The sequence below is a fragment of the Sorex araneus genome, chromosome X (assembly GCF_027595985.1).
Source record: "Sorex araneus isolate mSorAra2 chromosome X, mSorAra2.pri, whole genome shotgun sequence".
Taxonomy (NCBI): domain Eukaryota; kingdom Metazoa; phylum Chordata; class Mammalia; order Eulipotyphla; family Soricidae; genus Sorex; species Sorex araneus.
The window spans coordinates 338,981,608-339,008,227 of NC_073313.1; the positions used below are offsets into that span (position 1 = coordinate 338,981,608).

General features: G+C 44.4%; 1 protein-coding gene across 3 annotated transcripts in view; it reads right to left on the reverse strand.

Annotated features, from left to right (window-relative positions):
• EIPR1 (EARP complex and GARP complex interacting protein 1) overlaps nt 1-26,620 on the reverse strand; it is a 161,761-nt gene that overhangs the window by 22,810 nt on the left and 112,331 nt on the right. For all 3 annotated transcript variants that reach the window (XM_055121564.1, XM_055121566.1, XM_055121565.1), the window contains one exon: nt 25,131-25,287. In XM_055121564.1, coding sequence (XP_054977539.1) covers nt 25,131-25,287 — 157 coding nt within the window. The remainder of the gene's footprint in view (nt 1-25,130; nt 25,288-26,620) is intronic.

Below are 26,620 nucleotides of genomic sequence, written 5' to 3' on the forward strand. Positions count from 1 at the left end.
TGTCAATTCCAAACTAGTTGAGAACACAACCTGAAGGACAAGCTCGCCTCTAGAAACCAAATCAAACAGCAACAGGATGTTCTGAGAAAGCAGTTTGCTTCAAAGAACATTCTTCCTCTAGACACAACCACGAGCAATTATACCTTCCTCCCCCGGCTTACAGAAAATGGGTCACCTTGGTCTGGTTTTGTACCAGGAGTGGAAGGAAGGAAGTGAAGTGGAGGGAGAGATTTCCCCCAGGAAGCTATTCCTCTCCTTTCCCTTCATCCAACAGATTTTCATCTCCCTTTGTAGGGCCAAGGGATATATTTCTCTGAGAGAAAGCTTCTGCTTCTCAGTAATATTATCAGAGGAAACAATCAAAAGAATTTCAAATGACTGTAGAAGTAACTTTTTATATCTAAAAAGAAAAACATATAGCAAAGCTCCCTCCCCCCAAAAAATATAAGTTCCAAGAATACAGGAGGTGATAGCAACTTGCTTATTTCAAATCCTAGCAGGCAAAGGTTTTAAGAAATGCCCTATTTCTTGGGGCACAACGTCTCTTGTCACTTCCATTCTGAACGTGACAATGAGTATTATACGGCTGTAATGACTCCGGCAAAGACTACATGATGGTAGAAGAAAGGAGGGTCTGTCTGAGACTCTGGCCCTGGGTCTTTGGCTGGCTGCAGGCTCCGAGACCCTACAGGTCAGCACAGATCGAACCTTAGAACTCGGTTGCTGCACAGCAGCATGGGGAGAGTATCCTCTTCTCTTGGAAATGGTCTGTGAAACCAAAATCAGTTACCTGGATGTCAAGAAGAAGAGCCTTGGGTGCTATGGGTGTTTAGAGTAGTAACAGGCCATTCCCTAAACAATCAGGGCTCCGAGGGGCCGTATTTCTTGCCAGGGATAAATACGGAGGCAAAGAGGAGAATGACTGGAGAGAACTGTGCAAGAACCCGACACGAGCACATCGGTCTCCTGTCAGGGCCATGCCCCAAGACTGGTCGAGGACGATGATTCCTCTTGCCAGGAACAAGGCAGAAGCTGGGTCACTTAAATAAGAGAAAATTAGGACAAAGTGTAGAGCTTCAACCAGCCGGGCATCATGTCTTATTCCTTCTCTGCTCGCCTCCATGGGGACTCGGCGAGAACATCACTTCCTCAGGTGAGCAGCCCGATCCCCGGGGTCTGGAGGGCCTGGCCTGTGTCAGCAGCAGCCTGCACTGCTCCGACACACGCTGCGTGCTGGTCATGAAATGTGTGCGGCATCCTGGCGAGCTACGCCTTTTCTAAAGCATGAGGCACAGGTCTGACAGGCTCTGGAGAGACAATCAATACACTCGAGCCGAAAGAAAGTGTGAAGGAAAAATTAATTATGCTTCCTCTTGATATGTCCAGTGCATTTTATAATGCATAGAAAATCAAATTGGAAGAAGATTCTATTTATCAAGTACACTTAGGAAAGACGGGTGCTTCTTAGAGAACCCATTTAAGAGGGCTCGCACACTCCGTCTGGAAAAGATCTCCTCAGAAAGAGGGTTTGCTTGTTTATCAGTCTCGTGAGGACTGGCGAAGGCAGACTCAAGGAAGCCCCGGTGGGGTGCTCTGAGGTGCTTCTCTGCACTCCTCTCTCTGCCCAGCCACTCCCACCTTGCTCTATCAATTGCCTGGTGGTCTCGGGGTGGACAAAGTCAGAAGTGAATGCTCCAACTTGGCTCCCACTCCCACATAGACCCCTGAAAGCATCTTCACCTGCATGACTCTTTTCACTTGAACTCCACATGCACCAAAAACACACCGACACCCTACACACACACACATACACCCCACTCCCCCAACTAATGGCTTTGCCATCAAGGGGTGAGAATTCTCCAGGGACAAAAACTTTGGGATGATCTGAGAATTTCAAACTTTACATCAAAACCATTAAAATTTGCCAAAATCTATTAGGGGTGGACTGGAAAGATACCACAGTGGGTAGGGCATTGTCTTGCACGTGGCCAACCCCGGTTCGATTCCTCTATCTCTCTAGGAGAGCACGGCAAGCTACCCGTGGCGTACTCGATAAATATGCCAAAAACAATAACAAGTCTCACAATGGAGACGTTACTGGTGCCCGCTTGACCAAATCAATGGGACAACAGTGCGATAGTGCATATTAGGAGTAGGATGTCGGAACACACTTGGCAGTGCTCAGGGATGATTCCTGGCTCTGCACTCCGGGATCAGTCCTGCTGCTACTTGAGGAACGAGCAGTCATGCTGGGGATCTAACCAAGGTTTGCCATGTGCAAGGCAAGTGCCTTACACTACCTCTCCAGTCCTCCAAAATTTACTTCTAATATCTTTTTAATACATTGCCTTCTTGTCAACCCAGTCCCATATTGGTCTATCGGCTCTAGCTGTTGTCTAGAACAGTGTATCACCTTCATACTCTTGCTAACTTTGCTTGACCACTATAGAACGTGGTCCACTGTGGTCTATGTTTAGGCTCATTATCTGGCCTTTTGTTGCCATTCCCCCTCATTCAAATAAATTTTATAGTGTCTTGTGTCAAGTAATTACCACCTATGAAGTTTTAACTCAACTTCCACTTTTAGCAGGACATAGGCATGCTTCATGTATGCCTAGTCTACAGAGAAGCCTGTCACACACATGCTCTGTGCAGATGCAGCCACTCACCTAGGACACAGAAGAGGGATCTGTATGCCCGCCTACCTAATAGCTTCTGTCTGAACCACTGGGCACTGTGAGAATCTGACCAGTCCCATGGACGCAGCCACATGACACACTGACACAGGCTGCCACAGCGGATGAGAAAGAAGATGCAAAAAGAAACTCGTGCACTGCTCTCCGGGCCATTCCTCCCACAGTGATGCTCGCATTACTCCGTCTGCTGCACGCAGTCCTCGCCTGTTCCTCTTGGCATCTCCTGAGTTAAATGTCAGCTCCCCAAGGTCAGAGCACTGAACTGTCCCATCACAAGACCTCAGCATTGGGTCCTTAGCAATGATCCACCAGCAAGATCATAACCTCTCAGTCCCTCTTCCCTTCATCTGAAACATGGACTTGCCTAACCTGAAGACGGCCTGAGTTATTCCATTAGTTCCAGCACACCAGGGTCTTCCAAATGAAGGGTGGCAATGCACTGATGGACTGGGAAATGACATCGTGTCTTTGGTGGGGGAGCAGGGGACGATGGTACAGAACACAGCATGTGGGCAGGTGTTTGATATTTTGTCAAACTTTCATTTCAGTTATGTGCACACGCATTTAGGCATGTGTGCACAGGGGTGATGACGCCCAATGATGTCTTTCTGTAACAGGTGAAAAAGAAATTTAGGAAATACTATATTGGCCCTCTAAGACTGGTATATGTATATATATATATATATATATATATATATATGTGTGTGTGTGTGTGTGTTTATGTGTGTGTGTGTGTATATATATATATATATATATATATATATATATGTGTGTGTGTGTGTGTGTGTGTGTGTGTGTGTTTTCCAAGGAGGCACTGATCTGCTTCCCATCTTGACAACCATTCACACACCCTGGTCCAGCCTACAGTTCTTCCTGGTTGGCAGAGCTGCTGTTCCGGTGAAAGAATCCTCAGTGGCAGGGTCTTTCTTGCCTCATGATCTGCTTTCGGGACAAATGAGTCTGCAGCTCTGCTGATGGCTGTCTCCTCCTTTTGGTTATTGCACGCACCCCGCCGGCACTAGGTTCATTCCCTCTAAACTGAGCCTGAGAAGCACACGCACTCTCAGCTCACATGCTTTGTGAGTAACAAAGCGGCCTGCGTGGGTGCTGACAAAGCTCGCCTGAGAGTAAAATACGTGAAGAAGCCTTCGTGAAACCTTCTTTTTAAGCTATGTGATTTTTACCTTCTAACTTAAAGTCATAAGTGCTCCCTGGAAATTTTTTAATTTAACAAGAGCAAAAGTCTCATTATTCCTACCACAGGAAACAACTCCTCCTAATAGGTGACATGCAGCTTTTCAAGTCTTTTCTATACACATGCTCAACTGTATGCGTATCGCCAATTACTTATAGAAACGTGGCCATAATTATTCTGCAACATGCTTTGTTTGTTTGTTTTTAAAATTAGAATGAAGACTGGGTAATTTGCCATGTCAGATACAAGTCTTTCTAACAGCTACACAGAATTCTATTTGTGGATTTCCATAACTTGTAAATCAAATAACTTCCCTACTGTCTAACATTTCCGTTGTTTCTGACTGTTGAATATTGTTCCACAATGACACGAATGAGTATCCTATAGGTGCCCTTCTGGGGATAACTCAGAGAAAGTTCTTGTAACTATCCTTGCTGCTTGAAAGGTTAGACACCTTTACCAACTGTTGTTCCCCAAAGCTCCTTGTCTCCACGTTCTCAATGACATCAGCATTCCCAAACCCCAATTTTTATTTGAGCGCTGTGATTTATGAAACTGTTAATGACAGAGTTTTAGGTATTGTTTCAACACTACACCCCAAAACAGCACCCCTCCAGTCATATCTCAAAGTCCCCACCCCTCCCTTTTGGCAAACTCGGTTCTGTAGGTGAATGTCAACATCATCTTTAACTCTGCCTTGGGGTCTTGGATATTCTGGTGAGCACTGCTCCTCCCCTCCCCACCCGACCTCCCCACCTCAACGGTTTATCTCTATTCCTCTGATTTACATTGCCCCCATATGCAGGGAAATTGTATGTCATATCAAATGAATTTTGGCTGCTTCTATTTCTTCGGGGAACTGCTTCCTCACTTATGACCCTGTAATATCTCTGGCTTTTCCAGAGCAGGTCCTGCATGGTGAAGAGTGACAGTCGCCAGAGAAATCTCTACCTCCTTTAGGATTATACCCAGCCTACTGAATTCACAGTAACATTAAATAAAATATATCATTTAGCCAACAAAAACTTTAAACAAAATCAGAAATGCTGTGGGCCAACGTTAAAGAAAAAAAAGATCACGAAGATATAACTTTGGAGGCCAGACAGCATAATAGGCTGAGTGAATGCTTTGCATATAGGAGGCAGGGGTTTGATCACAGCTCCACAGGATCCCCAGGGCTCTGCCAGGCGTGACCTAGAGCACCACCAAATGACATACTCCCAAACCAAACTAAAATAAAATAACACGGAGCTTTCGTGTGACACTTTGAGTTTCTGGAATTATTCTTTTGTAGTACCACCAATGCAGTCGCAGACAAGACAAACTCCAAGTGGAGTGATCCAATAAGAATTGATGCAAAATTGCCAGCTGGAGTCTAAGAGTCCCAAGCCAGGGATTATAACATACATACATGGGCAGGGGTTATGGCATACACACATGGGCAGAGGCTGCACCGTGAGCCCCAAGAATCAAGGGGTACGCACAAGGGTGGGAAGGAGAGTGCTGGCCCTTTATTGTGAGAATAATATAAAGCAGTAACAAGATGAAGTGCTTCATTTGTTTAGAGCGACACATTTTACTGAGCCATTTTACCAATGAATTTAGCCTATACTGCTGAGAGTAACTGACTGAAATATCTACCATGTCAAAAATTTACACTGTGAAACTAAAAAACCAATCTCACTCGAACTCATTTGTTCGAAGCATGTGCAACTGGCACCATCGGAGTTCTTTGTTTTCCTTCTACCTTTCTCCTCAAGAGCTGGCAGTGAAGTGCAGAGTGGACAGAAGGGTCCCTGCAGGCAAGGCCACTTGTGGGGGCACAGCAGCACTCATCACCCCACCAGTCAGAGCCACGTATCAAGACCTTCAAGACCAGAACACAGAATTTCAATGTGGGAGCTCACAGCTCCTAAGAGGTCATGAAAAGCTCATAAACCTTTTCATAATCCTTGGAGGCACTTGAAGAGGTTGGTCAAGGAGGTTCTTCAGGTTCAAACCAGGGATCCCTTTGAATTTTCAAAGTACCTGATATTATGCAAATCCCTTGGTGTTCCTGTCACTAAAGCTCCACATAAGGCTGTAAACAGATTCCAACTGATTAGGAAATTTAAAAGCTGGTATATTTATTATAAAATGTAAAAATATTAAGCCTTTTCCTAAGGCCCAAAGGGAAAGTGAGAGAAGGAGGAAGAGGAGGATGAGGAAGTAGGGGAAGAAGAAATGAGGAAGAAAAGAAAGAAGAAATAAAAGAAAGAAGAGGAGGAAGAAAAAGGAGGAGGAGGAAGAGGAAGTAGGGGAAGAAGAAATGAGGAAGAAAAGGAAGAAAAAATAAAAGAAAGAAGAGGAAGAAGAAAAAAGAAGGAGGAGGAGGAACAGGAGGAGGATGGAGAGAAGGAAGAAGAGGAGGAGGAAAAGGAGGAGGAGGAGGAGGAGGAGGAGGAGGAGGAGGAGGAGGAGGAGGAGGAGGACACTGGTAGTGGGAAATGTACTGGTGAAGGAATAGGTGTTGGAACATTGTATGACTGAAACCCAATCATAAACAACTTTGTAACTGTGTATCTCACTGGGATTCAATTAAACCAAAACAAATAGTAAGCTTTTAACAATACTAAATGAGAAAAATAACTATCCTTTTCTTTAGGCAATATTGTTATTCTATTATATAATACTACCCTTGGCATCAGAATTCCTTGCTGACATTATTTGGTCAGTGCTTTGTCTAGATATAAAAGCCCACAATGGAAAAGAAAATCCTTTCTCAGCTGTCACCTGGGCCACATATCCTAAACTCCACCTGAAAACTGGACTTTTCCCAAAGACTTTGCATCGAGCAAGAAATTCCCAGTAAGGGATTACATCATGAAAAAGGGGTGTTTGCAAAATGCATCCAGCCCAACACACTGGATATTACTGGGACATAATGGAATACCATATAGCTATTAGAAAAAAATGAAGTCACAAAATTCACTTATAAATGGATGGAAGTGGAGAGTATCACATTAAATTAAATAAGTCAGAAGAAGGACAGACATAGAATGACTGCACTCATTTGTGGGATATTTAAAAAGAAAAAGAAAAAAAACAAAACAACATAGTAAGACACTAACACCCAGGACAGTAGAAACAAGGGTCAGGATGAATGGTCCATGATTGGAAGCCTGCTTCAAGGGCTAGGGGAGAGGACAGTTGGAACACAGAAGGGACTGTTAGGACAATGATGGTTGGAAGGGATGGTTCCAGGTGGGAGATGTGTGCTGAAAGTGGGAAAACAACAGAATATGGTGGCCTCTCAGTATCTCTATTGCAAACCATAATGCCCAAAAGGCGAGAGAAAGAGATAGAGAGAGAGAGAAGAAAAGTACCTGCCATAGAGGCAGGCTGGTGGGGGAGGGGGGCAGGTGGCAGGAGGGATATGGGGGATATTGGTGGTGAGAAATATACACAGAAGAGTGTTGAATCATTGTATGACTGAAATCTGATCATGAACCGCTTTGTAACTATGTATCTCATGGTGACTCAATTGAAAATTTAAAACTTTTCATTTTTTTTTTAAAGGGCTTTGGTGGGCCAGAGCAATGGTACAGAGGGCAGGGTACTTGCCTTGAAGATGGTGACTCAGCGTCAGTGTCCAGCACTTCTATGGTCCCCTGAGCACCGAAGAGAATAAGTCCTGAGAGCAGAGCCAGACTCTGGTGGATTGTTAGTGGTACACAGCTGGTGGGCAGGATCAAACCCCAGACTCTAGTCCTGTTGCCTGCACACCTGCCTGAGCCAGGGAGAGGCGAGGGCTACGCTGTGGCCTCCGGAGAGTTCCGAGGACCAAGTGAACTTAAAACAAAACAGGGGTCTCTCTGCAGTGGCCAGACAACAATACAGAAACGGCCTGTGGGAACAATATCCCCAACACCCTTGTGCAGGGCACGGCACGTGGTGGGAAAGAATGGTGCCACCCAGCAGTGCTGATGCCTTCACGCTGGGCTGTGACACTACACAGCACTGTGCTACCGTGCGGGGCAATGCCACCATGCAGGGTCGTACCACAGTGCAGGGCTGGGTGTCACTTCCGGACAACAGGTGCAGAAGGCAGACCTGGTGCAGGGAACCTCACTGATATGTGCAAGCTTTGGCGTTGGGGAGAAACTGCATCCTCCTCCTGGTGACACAACAGCCTGTGAGTGAGTCCTGTCGTTGCCTTTACTGTCCAAAGGGAACATGCCGGGGAAGTAAGTGAGCTTCGGGGTAGCGAACCAGCTGTAGGTGACAGCAGAGACTCACACCAAGAGAATCTCTGGTCTTTACACCGGAGAACTCAAACTGTCCTTTTGAAGACACTCCCCCGCTTCAATATCTCCATTAGGCAACATGACTAAAGGCACATGATCTGGCAATATAAGTCTTAAACGCAGCTAATTATCCTGACATTCTCTGTGGCGAGACACTTGAGAAAAACAACACTGCGCTGTGATTTCCTCAGTGTCTGAGGGGCTGTGACAGCCTTTTACACAGACGCATGTAAACCGCCAGAGACGTGGGTCTGAGATGTGATCCCCAACACTGAGCACACTCACAAGGAGGATGGATGTGAGGAAAAGCTTTCCAGATGGGCAGATACTTCACCCAAGGAAAGGTCTAACTCTCGGTGTTAAGAATCTGTCTTTTTTCCCTGACATGAACACACAATAAAACAACTGCGCCCACTAGCATCTAAGGTACCTTTTTTTGGTGTTTGTGTGGGGGGGGTGGGGAGCAGGCACACTCTGCAATGCTTAGGGCATGGGGGTTACTTTGGGCTCAGGAGTCACTCCTGGCAGTGCTCGGGGAACCATATGGGATGCCAGAGGGGCTGGGGTGATAGCACAGAGGGTAGGGCATTTGCCTTGTATGCAGCCGACCGGGGTTCAATTCCCAGCATCCCATATGGTCCCTTGAGCACCACCAGGGGTAATTCCTGAGTGCAGAGCCAGGAGTAACCCCTGTGTATCGCTGGATGTGACCCAAATATATATATGTATATATATATATATACATATATATATGTATATATATATATATATGATGCCAGAGATTGAACCTGAGTTTGCCATGTGCAAGGCAAGCACCCGCTAAACAACTGCTCCAGCCCTAGCACCTGCAGCATGCTGGCAAGAGTGGTGACATGACACCTACTGCACAGGCCAGAGCCAGATCCTGGCTCTGCATTCGGTTCCTGGGGTCTTAATGGCTTTGTGCTTTGCTTTATGCCTGTGGTCACTGGGGAAGATGCCAACATTCTAGGTCTGTGCGGGTCAAACAAACCGCTCTCAGGACAGTGACTACACATGGTAGGTGCTCAGTGAGCCTCAGACTGTATCATTGATGTTGCCGCACTCAGCAGTGAAGAATCCTGGCTGGCGGGCACCACAATGCCGGAGAATGCTCCAGATCCCAGACCAAGCCGCTAACACCAGAGTGCCCCACATGGGGCAGGTGCAGTCTCCCAGCCTTCTCCAGATGGAATCCTGGCGGCCATGCACTTCTAGAAACATGGCTCCAGTATGTGGAGACCAGGACTATTTCTCCAAACCTTTCCTGATACATACACACACACACACACACACACACACACACACACACACACCACAAACACACACACACACACACACAAACACTCAGAAATGGCTCCTCCACCCCTGAGCGGCCATGATCCCAGAGGCACACAAGCCAATCTCGGAACACAGTGGCTGCTCGCAGAAATGTTCCTGGATTGTGAACTAAGCTATGGCCCCATGCCATCCCGGGAGGGGAAAGGTTTTTGTCCTTGGCCTTTTCCCCTTTGTGACAGCATGGCGACCACCACCATTCGGAGCCAACTGGACAGAGAGGTAAGAGCATGCAGTGATGGGGCGCTTGGGAAATCTTGCGATGGGACGGGGGGGACCAGCTCTGCTCCCCGCCAAGAGGAAACCCCAAGCGGCCACCCATGAATGGCTCCTCTGCTCCTGAACAACCATGATCTCAGAGGCACACAAACCAATCTCAGAATGCAGCGGCTGCTGGCAGAAATACTTCTGGACTTAATTACTAAAATACCAGAATTCCAAAGCCATGTGGCTGCTGTCTCGGCCATGCAACATCATAAGCTCTTCATTATCAGCAATAGAAAACAAATGATCTAATGATGCCTTTTTGGCAGGTCTGATTGTTGGGGGAAAATTCCAAATAATAATAGGGGTTTTTCTGTCAAAAATTGAATGTAGTCAAAGTAAGGAGAGAGTAAAGTGGAAATCATCTGCCACACAGGCAGGGTAGGGGGTGGGAGGGGGGTATACTGGGGTTCTTGGTGGTGGAACATGTGCACTGGTGAAGGGATGGGTGTTTGATCATTGTATGACTGAGACTTAAACCTGAAAGCTTTGTAACTGTTATCACGGTGATTCAATTTAAAAAAAAAGATTGCATCATCACCGTGAGTTCTGTGCTTCTCAAACTGGTATGACAAACCTACAAGACCAACTTTGAAATCGGATTAGAATATTAAAATAATCACTTTTACAGACACTCAAAAAATTGCCCCAGAAGTTAATTTTAAGAGAAAAAGATCTCCAGAAGGTAAAACACCCAACTCCTTACCTGCTTTAAAGAACCTCAAGATTTCTTCAAACTTCTCTGCCCTCTACTTCCTGTCAGTAGCTTGGAATTCTGAATTAGTTATAACCTCCTGCAGCAACTCAGTTTTATTTCTTTTTTGTTTGGTTGGTTATTGGATCACATCTGGCGATGCACAGGGGTTACTCCTGGCTCATGCACTCAGGAATTAGTCCCGGCAGTGCTCGGGAGACCATATGCGATGCTGGGAATTGAACCGGGTCGGTTGTGTGCAAGGCAACCGCCCTACCCGCTGTGCTATCACTCCAGCTCCAGCAACCCAGTTTTCTTCCTGTGCTTTTCCACCCAGAAGTTAGCCAGAAAATCCCATAATTCCCCCCAGAGGCCTGAGAACATTGTAGAGCTACAGGAGTTACACACACACACACACACACACACACACACACATCAATGACTGGCTCAGTACCCACAGTCTGAGAGAGTCGGCAGTGGAGGCTTTGTTCTCCATATTGTTCCTAAGATTAATCCTCCAAATGGGAAACTGTGCTCACAATCTGCTTCTCCCCCTCCAGTTCTCTCTGGTTCTCAATCCACACAGTTCGGTGCCTCTCTGAAAACAGCCTACATGCTGACACCTCCCAGAAAGCACCTGGTCCTACAGGTGGGCCATGTCAGGCCCCTCCTCCAACTCCCAAGGTGAGCCATGCTCTGGTCACAACAGTCAGAGTTCTGAAAAAGACACTGGGCCTGATAGTGAGAGTCAAAGACTAAGGTAAGAACTAGGGGAGGGGCTTATTCAAGCATTAATAAAAGCTAACAAAGGATATACAAATATACAGATATACAAATCTATTTGTTAGCTAATGTAAATCTTTCTCTTTCTCTCTCTCTCTCTCTCTCTCTCTCTCTCTCTCCACACACACACACACATACACACACACACACACACACACACACACACAGAGTATCAGGTGAGCAGGTGAGCTGGAGCCAGGACCTTTACTTGGAATACAGTGCCCCATATATAAAAGCTGAGCCTGAATGAAAAAGGCAGATGCATAGTGATAAATTTTCTTCACAGAAGAAATGCTCCATTTGGCGAGTACACTCTGCATAACTACAGGAGATGAATTCAGAAACACCGCTGAGTATTTGCCCTTCATTTCTGCAGGAAATTTGTAATCTCTGAATTATGTGAGTTCAAACAAAAGGGGTGGGCACTGTCTTTTATATGCTGCAAGAGTTAATGCTATCATACTTACTTGGATAACCCAGAGATTCCTGAGCTACAAGAGGTGGGGAAAAAAAACAAACAGGCATTTCAGTAAAGGAACACTGATTATGTGAGAAACTGTTGATCAGCCTCATGAAAGATGAGACTATGCAGAAAGCAACCAATCATCCTGGAATAGACAAGAACTTCATGGGTTTCCCTTGAGATGAGTCTAAATTAGGTTGAGGTTTTGGTAGAGGGTTAAAGGAAAGTCTGCAGGTCTTCAAAACGGATAAGGTACAAAACTCAACCCTGACAACATACTATCTCCACTGCAGGCCCAGTCTCCTGACCTGCAGAGCAACCAGAATCGTCTGAAATGAGCACCGAGGCCTAACACCCAGCACACTGGTGAGCAGGCTGTGAGTCTTCCCACCCCACCTGACAGGACAGTCTAGACTAGTTCACAAAGGAAGGGGAAAGGGGCTGGAGCGATAACACTTGCCTTGCATGTGGGTGACCTAGCTTCTGTCCCTAGCACCAAATATGCCCCACCCCCTCCCCCAACTCCTCCAGAAGTGATTCTAGAGCATAGAGCCAGGAGTAAGCACTGAGCACAGCCAGGTGTGGCCCTCACCCCTGCAAAAACAAAACAAAACCAAAAATATCCTAAGAAAAAAATTTTTTAAAACCACACAAGCACAACCTACACACAAAGCCAATAAATCTTCCAGCAGACAAGATGTAGGACTGGAAAATCTGCAGTACACCAGGAAGCACACGGACACCTTCTTGACCTGGAAGCAGGAGACAATAAGTTCTGGTGTGCTGGACAGTCTAGCAGGGTCACCACTAGTGTCCCGCAACACTCAATGCAGCACCAAGCCCCAAGCACACCTTCCTGCCTCTTGGTTGACCACACCGCCAGAGTCCCAGCTATCAGCTTACTCCTTTCAGACACTCCCTTTGGTCCTGTATCTCAGGTGAGCCTAAACCCCAAGAAGATGCAGCGCTAAGCAAATCAAGTCTCTTTGTTCTTCTCTAGGGTAGTGTGAAAATGGGACTTAGACAAAATCATTGATTCTTTCTAGAAAAACCCATCTCTGAGGCTCTTATGGGAGCCGGGCATCGATGAAACACAAGGTGCTACATGGGTCAGGGGGCCTCCTCTCAGAGAAAAGCTTCGGAGAGGAGAACTTCTCCATCTACATTTCACTGTGTGCCAAAGAAGCGTTGTTAGTTTATAGGTAGCAATCCATATAGTCATTAGTGTTTGTAATATACCTTGGAATAACCAGAGTATGCAAAGCGCAGTAAAAAAAGAAATTCTATTTTATCATGGATCATCACCATGAAACTATTGCTATAAACCTAAGAAAATAACTGAGAATTCTTCCTGTACTTGCTATTCTAAACTAAGAAGTTTATTTCTTTGTTCATAAAAAGTATCTATTTTTCAGCTTTACCACACTCTGCCCATGAATTCGAGAGGACATAAAATTATATTAACTAGTCAGGAACAAAGTGGCAGGTACCTAAAGTTAGTGTGCTATATCCCTTCATAACCACACAGAAAAAAAGAAAAAGAAAAAAAAAGACCAAAAAAAGAGTGGTTTCTGAAATAAAACCAAATAAAAATAAAAACCTAAGCTTCCTTGAGGTCATTAACAAGGACCATAAAAGCAAGATGACAGTTCTAATTTCGCAGGTGTTGTGCTGGCCAAACAAAATACATCTCTTCTTGAGATGAGTGATTCCAGAATGAATGATTCATGCCCTGGATTCTGGCACCTGGAGTGAGGACACGTAAAAGGCACTGAAACATTCTCACTAAAGCATTAATTCAAATTACCACAATCTACATACTTGCCTCGTCTGTGAAACCAATTATAGTGGAAAGTAAGAGTGCCAAAAAATCCCTCACTAGGACAGTAGCATCCCAAAAGGATGGAAAAGCAGCAGAACACAACTCATAGGGCAACAGCCACTGGCTTCTAGAGAATGGACTCAAGCATAGAGGAAGTGTTAATGTCACTTGTTTCATCACAATCTGCAATATAGCAAGTGTATTCTCTATTGGAAACATAAACCTAAGAAAAACAAACTCACTTAGAAGATGGTAATTAAGTCACTGGTTATTGGTCAAGTTTTAAAAAAAAAATCTTCAAAAAAACGCAATAAATCATTTCTGTAGCTCATGTATTTCTCTCTTAAAATAGATTTGGCAATCTGACTTATTTCTTTGTGCTTAAAAACATATTACATGGCGTCAAGAGACAGTAGAGTGGGGAGGGTGCTTGCCTTGCATGTGAATGGATGGGTGTGGTCTCTGAGCTCTACCAGGAATCATCCTTAAGCACAGGCACTGGGGTAAGCCCTAAGTACTGCCAGATGTGGCCCCCAAACAGACAAACAAACAAAAGAACACATTATAGAACAGAGGATATCTTTTTGCAGGTACCACACAGATTTCAGAAAGTGAACTGAAGAGTTACAGCACTAAGTTAAAGCACAGATTTGGTCACTCTGAGAAGGGGAACTTCTCGATGGCTGTGATCCACGCAGCACTGTCTGACAGCCTTGACAGATGAGTTTATAACTTGTGGCATGAGGTGACTTGGTTATTAAAAGTCTGCTTGTTCTGACATCTCTCACCTGGACAAAATTACAACTCCATCAGCCAAATAACTCCATTTTCAGTCTGACAAAAAACAAAGGACAAATGCAGGCTGGACACGAGGGAAAGGTCTTTTTCTTATTTTTCTCTTTGTGTGCAGGCTTGCTGGCATTTAACAGCCTGAAGCAGTTACTCCGCGCTATGGGTGCCTGGCCGAAAAGACATAAGTACTCTAGCTCTAAGAAACCAGAAAGGGAAAAGGAGGTCCACACACTGAGTGTGTGGAAGAGAAGCAGCAGCAGGCGGCGCTTACAATTCCCCACCTCAAAGCATCCTTGAGTGGAAACTGTGTGTGTCTACAGGCTTCTCCCGGGAGTTGACATGGAGAACAAGAAACACAACAGTACTGCCTCTTCCCCTTGTATGTCTGTGCACTAAAGCCACCAATGTCCCTCTTCCTGCCCAGAGCAAGAAAGTCAAGGGGCAGACTCAGGGCTTGAAACAACTCCAATGATAAGCTTGTGCCGGAACTAAAAGCCCATCCTAACCCCCAGCTCACAGGTGTCTGTCTCCACACCAGGCTTCCCACACAGGCCCTGAAGGGATGTTCTGTCTCCACAGGACTAGTCCTAAGGCCTGCAGAAGGCAGTGAGCCCAACACACAGCTGAACCACACACTCCACGCAGAGGAAAGTGCAGGACGTCAAGCTTTCTGTCAAGTTCAAACTTTAAATCGTATTTGGGACTAGAGCACTTCAGCCCAATTCCAAAGAGCAACTTGGGCTTTCCTCATTCCCAATCTCACTGTTTAAACAGTAGAAGAAGGAGCATGCACGTGTGCGGACTGGAGGTGGAGTGAGCGCCCTGAGTATGGAGTTTGGAAAATTCCACCTATGAACCCAGCTCCTGTTTACAAGCAGCATAGTCAAACCCAGTGATGCTCTCAGCATCGTCACTGCTGGCGGGACTCAGGAACCACAGGGAATGTCAGGGATCGGACCTGGGTTGGCAGTATGCAAAAAAGCACCCTACCTGCTGTACTGTCACTCTGACCCCAAAGTTTTCTCTGTCGAGCATCTTCAAACCAAGAAGCGGTCACTGTTTGTGATAGTGATCAACACAATAATGGGACTATGAAAACAGTCCAGAATTTCACAGCAAAACCAAATCACACAGGTGCTCAACTACAATCTGAGCAAATCAGACAAGGACATTTAAAAAAAAAAAGTACCTTTGAGAGCATTCAGCCATCACAGCCCAGTTAATGTCTCCATCCATGGAATTCCCTGCATTCTCTTCTGGGCCAAAGAAATAACAATTAAATGTAAGAACCAGACCCAGTTGGGCCCTACAAATGAGGCTTTTGGCCAGAAGGCAACAGTGGAGGCTGACAACTCAAATTGCAGAGAAGAAAGTGGCGTGCAAGTTGACCTCTCCATTGGAGGAAGCACTTAGGGCAACTGTGGCCTGTTAATTGGCTGTCTAGTTTTCTATCATCTCAGAAAAGGAAGTAGTTTTTGTGTAAGACCCTGACACACCCTTGAATAAATATTTAATGTCGAAAATAAAAGAACAAATCAGAATTTTTTTAAATAAATAAATATTAGAAGAAGGCCAGGAAGATAGTACTTCTTTCCTTGCTTCAACTGACCTAGGTTTGATCGCTGGCAGTACATCTGGCCCACTGAGCACTGCCAGGAGTGATCCCTGAGCAGAAAGCCAGGAGAAAGTGAGGAGTACTATGGGGTGTGCCCCCCAAAAATCAATAAGTAATAGTGGAAGAAAAATTATTTATAATTTAAAAACTACACACAGAATCAGATGCCTTTACGTTTAAACTTTCAGAATGATTTAGATATCAAGTTTCAACTGAACTTTAAGACTTAAAACTTATGTATTTTTTCTTTATGATTAAATATAACAAACAGACCTTCTAAAAATACAGTCTTCAAAACTATTCTGTTGGATACACTGGTGTCTCCAGCTCCTATGGAAACACCACTGGTTTGTAAGAGGATTGACAGAAACCCACCTAAAACCCTAATATTTAATAAAACTTGAATTAAAATATTAGAAAGGATATGAACTTCTATTATCTATATTTTCTGTCCTGCATGTTCAGATTTTTGTATTTGAATCTTCCTGGAATATAATGAATATTTCTCTTGTCATTATCCCTTTTTTAAATGGTTTGTTTTTATAACATATAAGTTCATATGGAGCAAGGGAGACTGTGACAACCACGGTCCATTTTACAATGGAAACTTTTCAACCAATTTGAAAAGGGAAAAACATTTCTATGTTGTTTCTATATGATCTCATAGTGTTCTCTTCCTATACAAAATAACAATTCTGGGCAGCATTCCAGATTTCTATTAAGAGTTAATAGACAATTTTTATAGTTAGACGGAGACTAGGAAAGTAACTTTGGGTCACTGTTTTAAATTCCTTATACCTAAGGACATCTAAGTTGGGCAAAATCAAGAAGGACTAACACAAATCTTATAAAATCAGATAAACACTCAATGATATTGCACAATCACTGAGAGCTCTCTGTTGTCATTAACAAGAGAAATCAATCAGGATCTCTGAAAATTTCAAACATGTTTTCTTACTTAATCCCTTTTGCATAATGTTAAGGATAACCTTGAATTTACTCTATAACATTCATCTTAGCCAATTTTCACTTCTATCATATTGAACTAAAAAGAAGAGCAAAAAAAAAGCGATAAGAGCAGATCTCTCCTGGTTAAAATACCTTAAATTCCTGGAGGACACACACATGTTGCCCTTCTTTTGCTCCCATGCCAATCTCAGCACCACTCTCTACGCACTTGCTTTTTTCTAATAATAATCTTAACACACACACACCTACTTTCTTGGGCATTCTAAACCTCGCAGAACTTGACTCAGGAAGCACACAGGCCTGCGGTCATATGTGCAAGTGCAATGGGCATTTGCGATGACACGAGGGAAACATCCAACTCATCCTGGCCTCTTCCACACTGTGCTGAGGGCAAAGAGTGAAGCGATCTCAGTCATGCTAATACACCCATCTTGAATTCCTCCACAACAGCTGTGTGACAAAGGCTGCAAGTACACTGTGATCAGTTCCACTTCCATACTTAGGAGATCAGGATTGCTGGTTTTAGTGAATTATCCTGTAAGGGAGACTTTCATCATCCATACAGTAGGCTGAGTTGGACAGACCACTTAGGAATGGAGCATACCAAGAATATACACAAATTTCTATTATTTTACCTTTGCATCCATTAGCTGGTAGGGAGCATTCATCTACAGCTAAGGCACATTGCTCCTTAGGAGTTAGAGAGCCTCTTCACCATCAAAAAATGATGGAGATGGGTGTTCGAGCATTGTATAACTGAGACTTAAACCTGAAAGCTTTGTAACTTTCCACATGGTGATTCAATAAAAGAGTAAATTAATTTAAAAAAATGGTGGAGAAAATCCAGGTGCACAGGACTTTGTGACTGAGAACTCTGGGTTCAACGATATTGGGAATGGAGATCCCCTGCCTGTATCCCCCTGTCTCCGGCAACTCAGCAGTCATGCCCATAAGCCATCCCTGGCTGGTGCCAGATAATCAGTCATTGGTTATCATCCAGATTGCATGTCCTTCTCTCCCAGAAGGGAGCATAACATGACATAACCACAACCAAGCCACCGAACCCTGGCCAGGCTGTTTCACTCGGGACGCCCCAGAGGAGGGCGGGTGAGACCCTCTCTCAGCCAAAAACCCCCAGAACTCAACCACCACCATGCTCATGGCAGCCCTCCACATACTTGGGCTAAGCCTCACCCATGAGTGAACCTTTTCCTGGACACTTCATAGGACACACCCTACTCATACTCCAAGAGTACCGCACCACATTTAATGGGATTCAAAGTAGGAGGCAACCAACCTTAGAAGAAAATATTATATTATTTCAGTTCTGCTTTGGGGCAGGGATTGGAGTTTAGGATGGAAACACCCGAATCTGGGTGATGAGAAGGTGTAATGGTGGTGGGTTTGGTATTTGAATAATAAATGAAATGAAATCTTATGAATTGCTCTATAAAATTTTAAAAAAAATTAAATACCGTTCACAATTGTGCCTCAGAAAATCAAGTACAACACACACACACACACACACACACACACACACACACACACGGTGATGGAGATCCATAAACTCATCCTGTCGTAGCTAACCAGGCCTCACCCAATCAAGAGGGAGCTGCTCCGTGGAAGGTTCTGGAATCTTTCTTTGTCAGGTCCCAAAGTACACTGGTGTGGATAAGACATGCATGGACAGGACTACAGCCCACTGCTCCACATTCATTGTCAGTCATACTGTATGTACCAATGACACATGTTTAACAATTAGTCCAACCACTTACTCAAAGAGAAACCAAATTATTTGCATAGAAAAAGCACAAGACACTCAAGAGAAAATGGGTTTTTTAAGAGATTATGAGGGGCTGGAGTGATAGCATAGTGGGTAGGGCGTTTGCCTTGCACACGGCCGACCCGGGTTCAATTCCCAGCATCCCATATAGTCCCCCAAGCATTGCCAGAAGTAATTACTGAGTGTATGAGCCAGGAATAACCCCTGTGCAATGCCGGGTGTGACCCAAAAAGCAAACAAAATAATAATAAATAAAAATAAATAAAGAGATTATGTACCTTTGGAAAGTGATGCCATCAACTACCCATGGGGCAGTAGAAATGACTACTACCTCAGGTTTGACCTCAACATGAATAGAGTAAAATTTCATTATTTTTTCTTATCTAGAGCACAACTTGTTCCAGAAACAATTTAAGGCATCTAACATGTATAAGTGATATTTGGAGGGATGGGAAACACTGTCAGTAGTTTAAAAAGAGCAGCGCACCATTTACAAAAGCATTCTCAACATTAGGTCCACCCCAGGCAGACAGTCATCAGCTGAACTACATCATCCCGGGAGGACATCATCAGAGTGTGTCACCAAGGCTGTATCTCAGGCAAGTGAGAGCCTTGCCTTGGCAACCAGCAGGACTCACCTTAGTCTGATAGTCAGAGTGAAAAGAGGACCATGAGTTATTATTTGATTCCCTTTTTTAAAAGGCACATAACACCATTAAGTATGAAAGAGATGCTGCTCCATCTGATGAACTGAGAATTGGAAATGACATCAGAGTCCCATAAAGTTCTCCATTTCACACCCAAGGAAAAGAGACCCAAAAGACAGGACAGACCCAGGTATAGCATGAATCAATCATATATGTGAAGGCAGAGCTGAGCCCACTGACCCCAAGTCTACTATTCCTTCCCCAAGTAAGCACACAATGACTAGAGGAGCCAACCAAGAGGGAGAGAGGGAAAATAAGTTAGAAAATAAAGTAGCTGTAGAGCAGGAAACAAACAACATGACTATAAAAATATGCACATGATAGAATACTATTCACCTATTTTTTAGACAGAAATAAAATCCTGATATTTGGAAGACCATGAATGGACCTAGAAGATATATATTGAGTGAAATAAGCCAATGGAGAAATATAAATACTCTATGAGTTCACACAAATGTGGAACATATAGGAAGCAAATGTATTAGCTAAATAAACATATAAACAAAAGATTCTGGACTCTAAGACAATCTAGCCTAAAGGAATGGGTGAAGTAAATCAAGACTAAGGGTAAAGCTACATGGTGAAGGATGAAATTGGAAATTTAGTGGTGGATTTAGTACATTATATGCACCTGTTGATTTTCAATGATGCACAGCTGAAACTACTAATACATTATTTTTATAAAGGTATCTTCATTACTTGGAAAATGAATAACTCCACTATAAACCACAATATATTTATTATACTCATCATTTAAAAAGGACTAGCTAACTAGAAGATGTGCAAATGTTCACAAAACTACTCCGATAAAGCTGGATCTGTATTTTAAGCAACTGAAACAACTTCCAAATCACATGATTGGTGATCCACAAACTGATAAGTCTTCTAAACTACAACATGATGACCACAGAAGTCTCATTTTTGCTTATTCTGGATGGAGGCCAATCTGGATCCATTAGTGGGGTCCTGGGGTCAGACTATTTGGCTATAAATCCCAGCTACTTCACTGAAGAGTGACTCAGTCTAAACGTATTGTCTTCCTCTCAATACCTTGTGAGAGAACAACAGTTCCTTTTTGGGACCATTGTGAGGAACAGAGGGGGGTGTTGAACATGAACCCCCCCCCCCCCAAAGTGAGTCTGACTCAGAGGTAGGGCGCATTATGCTTATCCTGGATACAATCGCCTGTGAACTACAGCTCTAGTATGAGCTGGACGCTGTCCTTGGTGCTGAATAACCAGACTATAATAGCAGGAATCACCACAGCCCTGCGTGCTGGGTGCTGTCCTTGGTGCTAAATAAACAGCAGGTTATGACAAGGGCCGCCTACTGCGTGTCAGACGCTGACCTTGGTGCTGACAGCACAAACAGTACTGACAGGAAGCTCCTTCCTGCTTGGGCACTGGCCTTGGGACAAAGCCTCTACCTAGGGCACCTTAGTCTGCAGAGAAAGAAACCGAAGCATAAACACAGACAGGAGTGTCAGGCAATGATACTTCTCTCTTGAAAGATAAAATTGGCAGGCCCAGGTGAGGTAAAGCAGTGTTTCTTTTAGAGAATAGCCAAGAGGGAGTCTCAAAAGAGGTGAGCCCCAAACCTGGGGCTTTTTAATGGAAACATCACAGTACTTCAGGCAATGGGGCCCTTCAGTGTGGACTTAAGAAAAACGAGCCAATGAAGAACTGAGGAAGCCTTTCCTGTGTTATTTTTTTATTAAGCATCCTAATATACCTGGTGACTACCACATTTCCTTTCAGAGATCCCTCTATGGAGCCACTAAAACAACCATGAAACATTAACAGACATCACTGTCACTGTCATTGCCATCCTGTTGCTCATCGATTTGCTCGAGTGGGCACCAGTAACGTCTTCATTATGAGACTTGCTGTTACTGTTTTTGGAATATCAAATACACCACGGGTAGCTTGCCAGGCTCTGCCATGCGGAGGAATTGAACTCCGGTTGGCTGCATGCAATGCGAGCGTCCTACCCACTGCCCTATCGCTCCAGCCCAATTAACAGACTTAATAGACTTAATTTAGAGAAATGGCAACTTTCCAATGACTGTATAGCCTTATCTGGGCAGAAAAGTATACAAGATTGGGCCGGGTGACCCTCAGGCCTGAGCTTCTCAGCATCTATCAGCAGGTGACACCTAACAACACTGAAGTCAAACACAGCAGCACAACAAACATTTTCCGTTTTCTTTGTCCTTACTATTTCCAAATGAAGCCAGAGACAATGGAGACGTGGCTGACTCATGAACACACTGCTCAAATCTGCAGATGAAAGTGAGGGTCTCTGCATGCGGCATTCAGGACTATCACTGAGTGTCCCTGAGGATGAAGTCCCAGACCTCAGTCTCTAGGGAGCAGTAACAAATCCGTCAGATTGGTAATCATGCAGCATTTCTGAACATGCCCTATAGTGGGGTCATTGCTCAGGAAAATGTCTGGAGCCAGTCTGCTGAAACTGCACTCAGAAACAGTTTGGGGGGAAGCCTACCACCTCTCCCCACAAAGTGAAAGGCAGTCAAACAAACAAAATATGTTACCAATTAACTTTTGTTTGATCCCAAACTATATCCTTCACCTCTACATATTTACAGGACTTGAATTTTTTTAAGTGGTGTTGAAATATCAAAAGCCTGTAACTGTATTCTAAACAACCTTGCAAACCATGGTGTTTTAATAAAGTATAAAAAACAAATTCCCTGACTAATAATAAAATTGGTATCACAGAAGAACACCCTCCATAGCCCTAAAAGTAGGGAGGATGCAGAAACTGTTCCTCATGCACCATTGGTAGAAATATAAAGCAGACAGCTGCTCTAAACAACAGTGCAGTGATTTCTACAAAAGGTAATACTAGGAGATACTGAAACTGCATATTGTGGCAGTTAGCCAGAAGGAATTTAAAAATTATTTTTGTGGAAAATCCCATAAAGAGAGCAACTTCATCCAAAATAGCCACAAACTGGGGGAAACCTAGAAGTCCTTCAATAGGTAAATGGTTACACCTGGAAAACATGGTATTCCTCTGCCATGAAATACTTCTTAGCTATAAAGGACCACCAATCAAAAAACCTGGTAACTAGGACAACCATCCAGGGAGTGTGACAAGTGGTAAAAACCACCATCAAAAGTTCTGGAGTCATTTCATTTATAGAACATGCCTGAGGTGATGAGTTCATGGGGCAGAATGCAGACTCAGAGCTGCCAGGGATTAAGAATGGGGCAGAGAAGTGATGACTGTGGCTATGAGAAAGCACAGTAGATCATGGATAAGCATCTTCATTACAGTGATGAGTGCACAAACTGTACTTGGAACCACCTGGCACAGAACTTAATGTACACACAAGTACACAGGAATTGGGTGAAATGTGAATAATGTCAGTGGGTTGTATCAAATCCAATGGCCTTGTAATGACATTGCACTGCAGTTACGTAAGTTTTCTTGAGAGACAGGGTCTCTGTGGATCACCCCTACCTTTTTAACCTGAGGGTTTACAGTACTCCAAGTAAAAAGTGCAGAAACATGGACAACCAGGTAATAGGGAACAAATGACTCCCCAAAACACTGTAAATCCAGAGCAGCAAACTCACAATTAAAAATTCCAAGCTGAATTTCAGAAAGACAGTTCACTTTTTTTTTCTTTTTGGGTCACACACGATGCACAGGGGTTGCTCCTGACTCTGCACTCAGGAATTACCCCTGGTGGTGCTCAGGGGACCATATGGGATGCTGGGAATCGAACCCGGGCTGGCCTTGTGAAAGGCAAACGCCCTCCTGCTGTGCTATTCCTCCAACCTGACAGTTCACTTTGACTGAAGAGCAACAGCTTCTTCTTCAACAACTATTTCTAATATGACTTCCTCTCCTGATGTGTGATCTGGACTCCGGGTTTCACTCCAATTTGTTTCATTGCAGTGCACATGAACAGGAAAGCCTGCCTCTCTGGATGGTACATTAGGGGATATAAGTGAATCGAGAGGGAGTTGAGGAGGTTTACCCAAACAGGGCGTGTCTTTTTCTGAGCTCGACTGGGCTCTGTACTTGCTACTAGCTGAACACACTGCCCTCTCCAAAGTGACTGCAGGCCTGCACAATCATACCTCCATTCTTGATGATGGTAAATCTTGTGAAAAACACATGCAAAGGTGTGTTAATATAGGCACACACATGCACCTATGCATGGATTGCACACATGCACCTAAGCATACATACATGCATGCACATGCATGCACACACACAAATATATTTCACATTCATACACAAACACACACACTCATTTTTCCAGAGAAATGCGGTTACTATTGGCACCAATGAATGGCCAACAGTGCACTGCTGCTGATTTGCAGAAGGCCGTTCCCACCACTTACTCTGCTCAGGCAGGTAAGAGACAAGGCTAACTCCTCTCTATGGGCATCTCTTTCTCCTTTTTTATAGAACTTAATCTGACTTTACCAGTCGGGCTATGCCTAAAAGAACTAACTGCTGATTGGGAAGCCTCACAATCCTGGAATAAACCCATGAGATCCCAGCCCACAAAGAGCCTCTGGAATCCTGCACGCCCTGCTGACCCCCAGTGTCGACCCCCGTCACTGCAGCTGGTGCTGGGTGCTGGGATTCGCCGCTCAGGCACATCTCCAAATGCCATCTGCTAAGCACCTCTCTCATCCCTCTTCCATTCCTCTAGTAAAAATTAATTACTCCCTCCTCGGGGGCCCACGGCACACACTTCATAATAATTTCGGTGTCGGGCATGCCTACCCTGTGTCTGGTTAGATGTTTACATCGAGTCTCCCCCAAGAGACTGCGACCTATGAGGCTGGGTCCCCTGAACCGTCACCGGAGCATCCCTGGAGTCTGGCAGGTGTGTGCAGCAGGTGCTTAATAAAGATCTGTTGGATTAAATTTATTTAATTGATAGAGATGACTAAGTCAGTATTGACTCCGTGGCTCCTGCTCTGACACTCGGAAGTGCTACTGTATTAAGTGAGACAATAATCACTGTTATTATTGTAAGCACCCGTAACAATGCTGCGCTCCCAAAGTGGTTCTGGAAGGCACAGCTTTATTGGCTTGCCCAGGCTTCAGCCACTACAGTGATGGGCAGTGAATCATCTGTGGAAGGCCACCCCTGGGTTCCCTTGGTGAATGAAGCAAATCTTCCATCACAGCAAAGGGGCAGTGAGAGGCCTAAAGAATGGTGCTGTCATCTCCCTAACACGGGCAGAAACAAACCCAAGGTCGAGGACGTGGGGAGGGACTTGGAGGTATGGACTACAGGCACACAGTGCATCCATATTTAGCCTATGAGAGAGACAGTGTGACTGCACCCAAGGTGACACGTAACTTATAAGACAGCCGAGTAAAGGTAAATTTTTCAACGTGAAAAAGGAATGTGGAACTGAAGCCCCACCCAGTACCTGGTTCTAAAATCCTGCCAAGATAAATGAGCAACACTGCCTTTAGGCAGAAAGCAACCAGTATCTTGCAGTGTGAGTATGGTGGGGCTTCCACACATGTGTTGAAGCTAGCAAACAACTGCGACTGAAATGAGAACGCAAGGGAGCCATCGGCACCCCCTCTTTAGGAAAGGAGAGCTCTCAGGACACAGGGCTCTGCAGGAAGTACGTGCACAATGGGCATCATTGAACCGGCAGCCCTGTGCTGGACAGATGAAATACGCAGAACCCTACCAAGCCATGTTGCCGTGGGCTGTGTTGTCAAGGTGACAGAGTAGCTCCAGGGTGTGTGCGGTGCTTGAGGAATCGTCCGGGGACTCATGGCTGCCTGGTTCCAATTCCTTCGGCATCCTCCACACAGCTGCACATGTCAGGACTTTGCTGTCTGAAGCTAAGCAACAGAGGAGAGTGTCAACAGGGTGGGGGACACGCCGCATTCGACAGACAGTGCACCCACATTCACACACATGCAGAGGCATGGGACATCTGCTACTTAAAATATTTAAACTGCAGAGAGAGAGAGAGAGAGAGAGAGAGAGAATAAGAGAGAGCAAAAAGAGGCAAAGCCCAGAACCAGCAAGCAAAATAGATCCGACTCACACAGCAGCCACTTAGACCCACTAGCTACTTGCTTGTTTAAAACCATCTTCCTGCTGCAGAAGAAAATTTGATTTCCTCAAAATCTATTTCCTTTTGATCTCTTTCAACAGTTCCTCAAAATTAGGAGAAAATAGGTAGTGGGTGGGTGGGGGGGACTAAAGATATAACACCACAAATGCCACTCGTGTCTAAGATGGGTACTGAATGGGTTTTTTCCTCCTGAGTTTTGAGGGCAACTGACATATGTACCAAGCTTTATGTGCACTACTCCATTTGGAAACAGTGCCCTCAGTGTCAGTAGACCCCAGTGCACTGGAAGTGAGAAATGTGGGGGAGTCGGGGGACTATGGCTGAGCCCCCTGTATTAATATGTTCTGTAAACTGGTACATGGGGCAGCTAGCAGCGCAGGCCTATTAATGTCTTCCACTGCACCATGTGGCATAGCATCTGCTACTAACACAGGTATCCTCACACCCTCCCCTGGCACCTGCTTGGTACCCCACTCTCCGTCCTGACACTCATAATTCTGCGTATTCTTATGGCACCACGAAAAGCCACTTTGCGGATAAAGGAATGAAACTCACACAAGACAGAATGGGGCCACCTGTATTCTGGAACACGCCAGCCTCTTTTTCTTTGCTGCTGTAGAAATTATTTTCCTAAGACAAGTGCCCTCCCCATCAAGATGTTATGTGATAAAAATTTCATCACAAAAATAATTTTTCAATTAGAAAAATTGAAAGATTCACTACACAAACCTTTCTAAATTTGCTTTCCGTTTAGTTCTAAACTATACATGTGTATATCTTCCCCCCTTTAAAGCCTGCCTTTAATAAACAGCGACAAAATGATGACCGGGTTTCAACATTAAATCATCTATTGATGCAAATAAAGAAAAGGATTGTTAGAAGGAAAAATAACACCTTATAAGTAGCATTTCCTGCCAAGAAAAAAAGCAGGAGAGGAAGCCATACATTACACTTCAAAACATACTATTTCTTATTAGGTACAATGATCCTTCCTCTAAATACCAAACTGATCAACAAAGATATACAGCAGTGAACATAAATAGTTCAATGCCTTGCTGTGCTGATATTATAATTATTACCATTACTTCCCATTA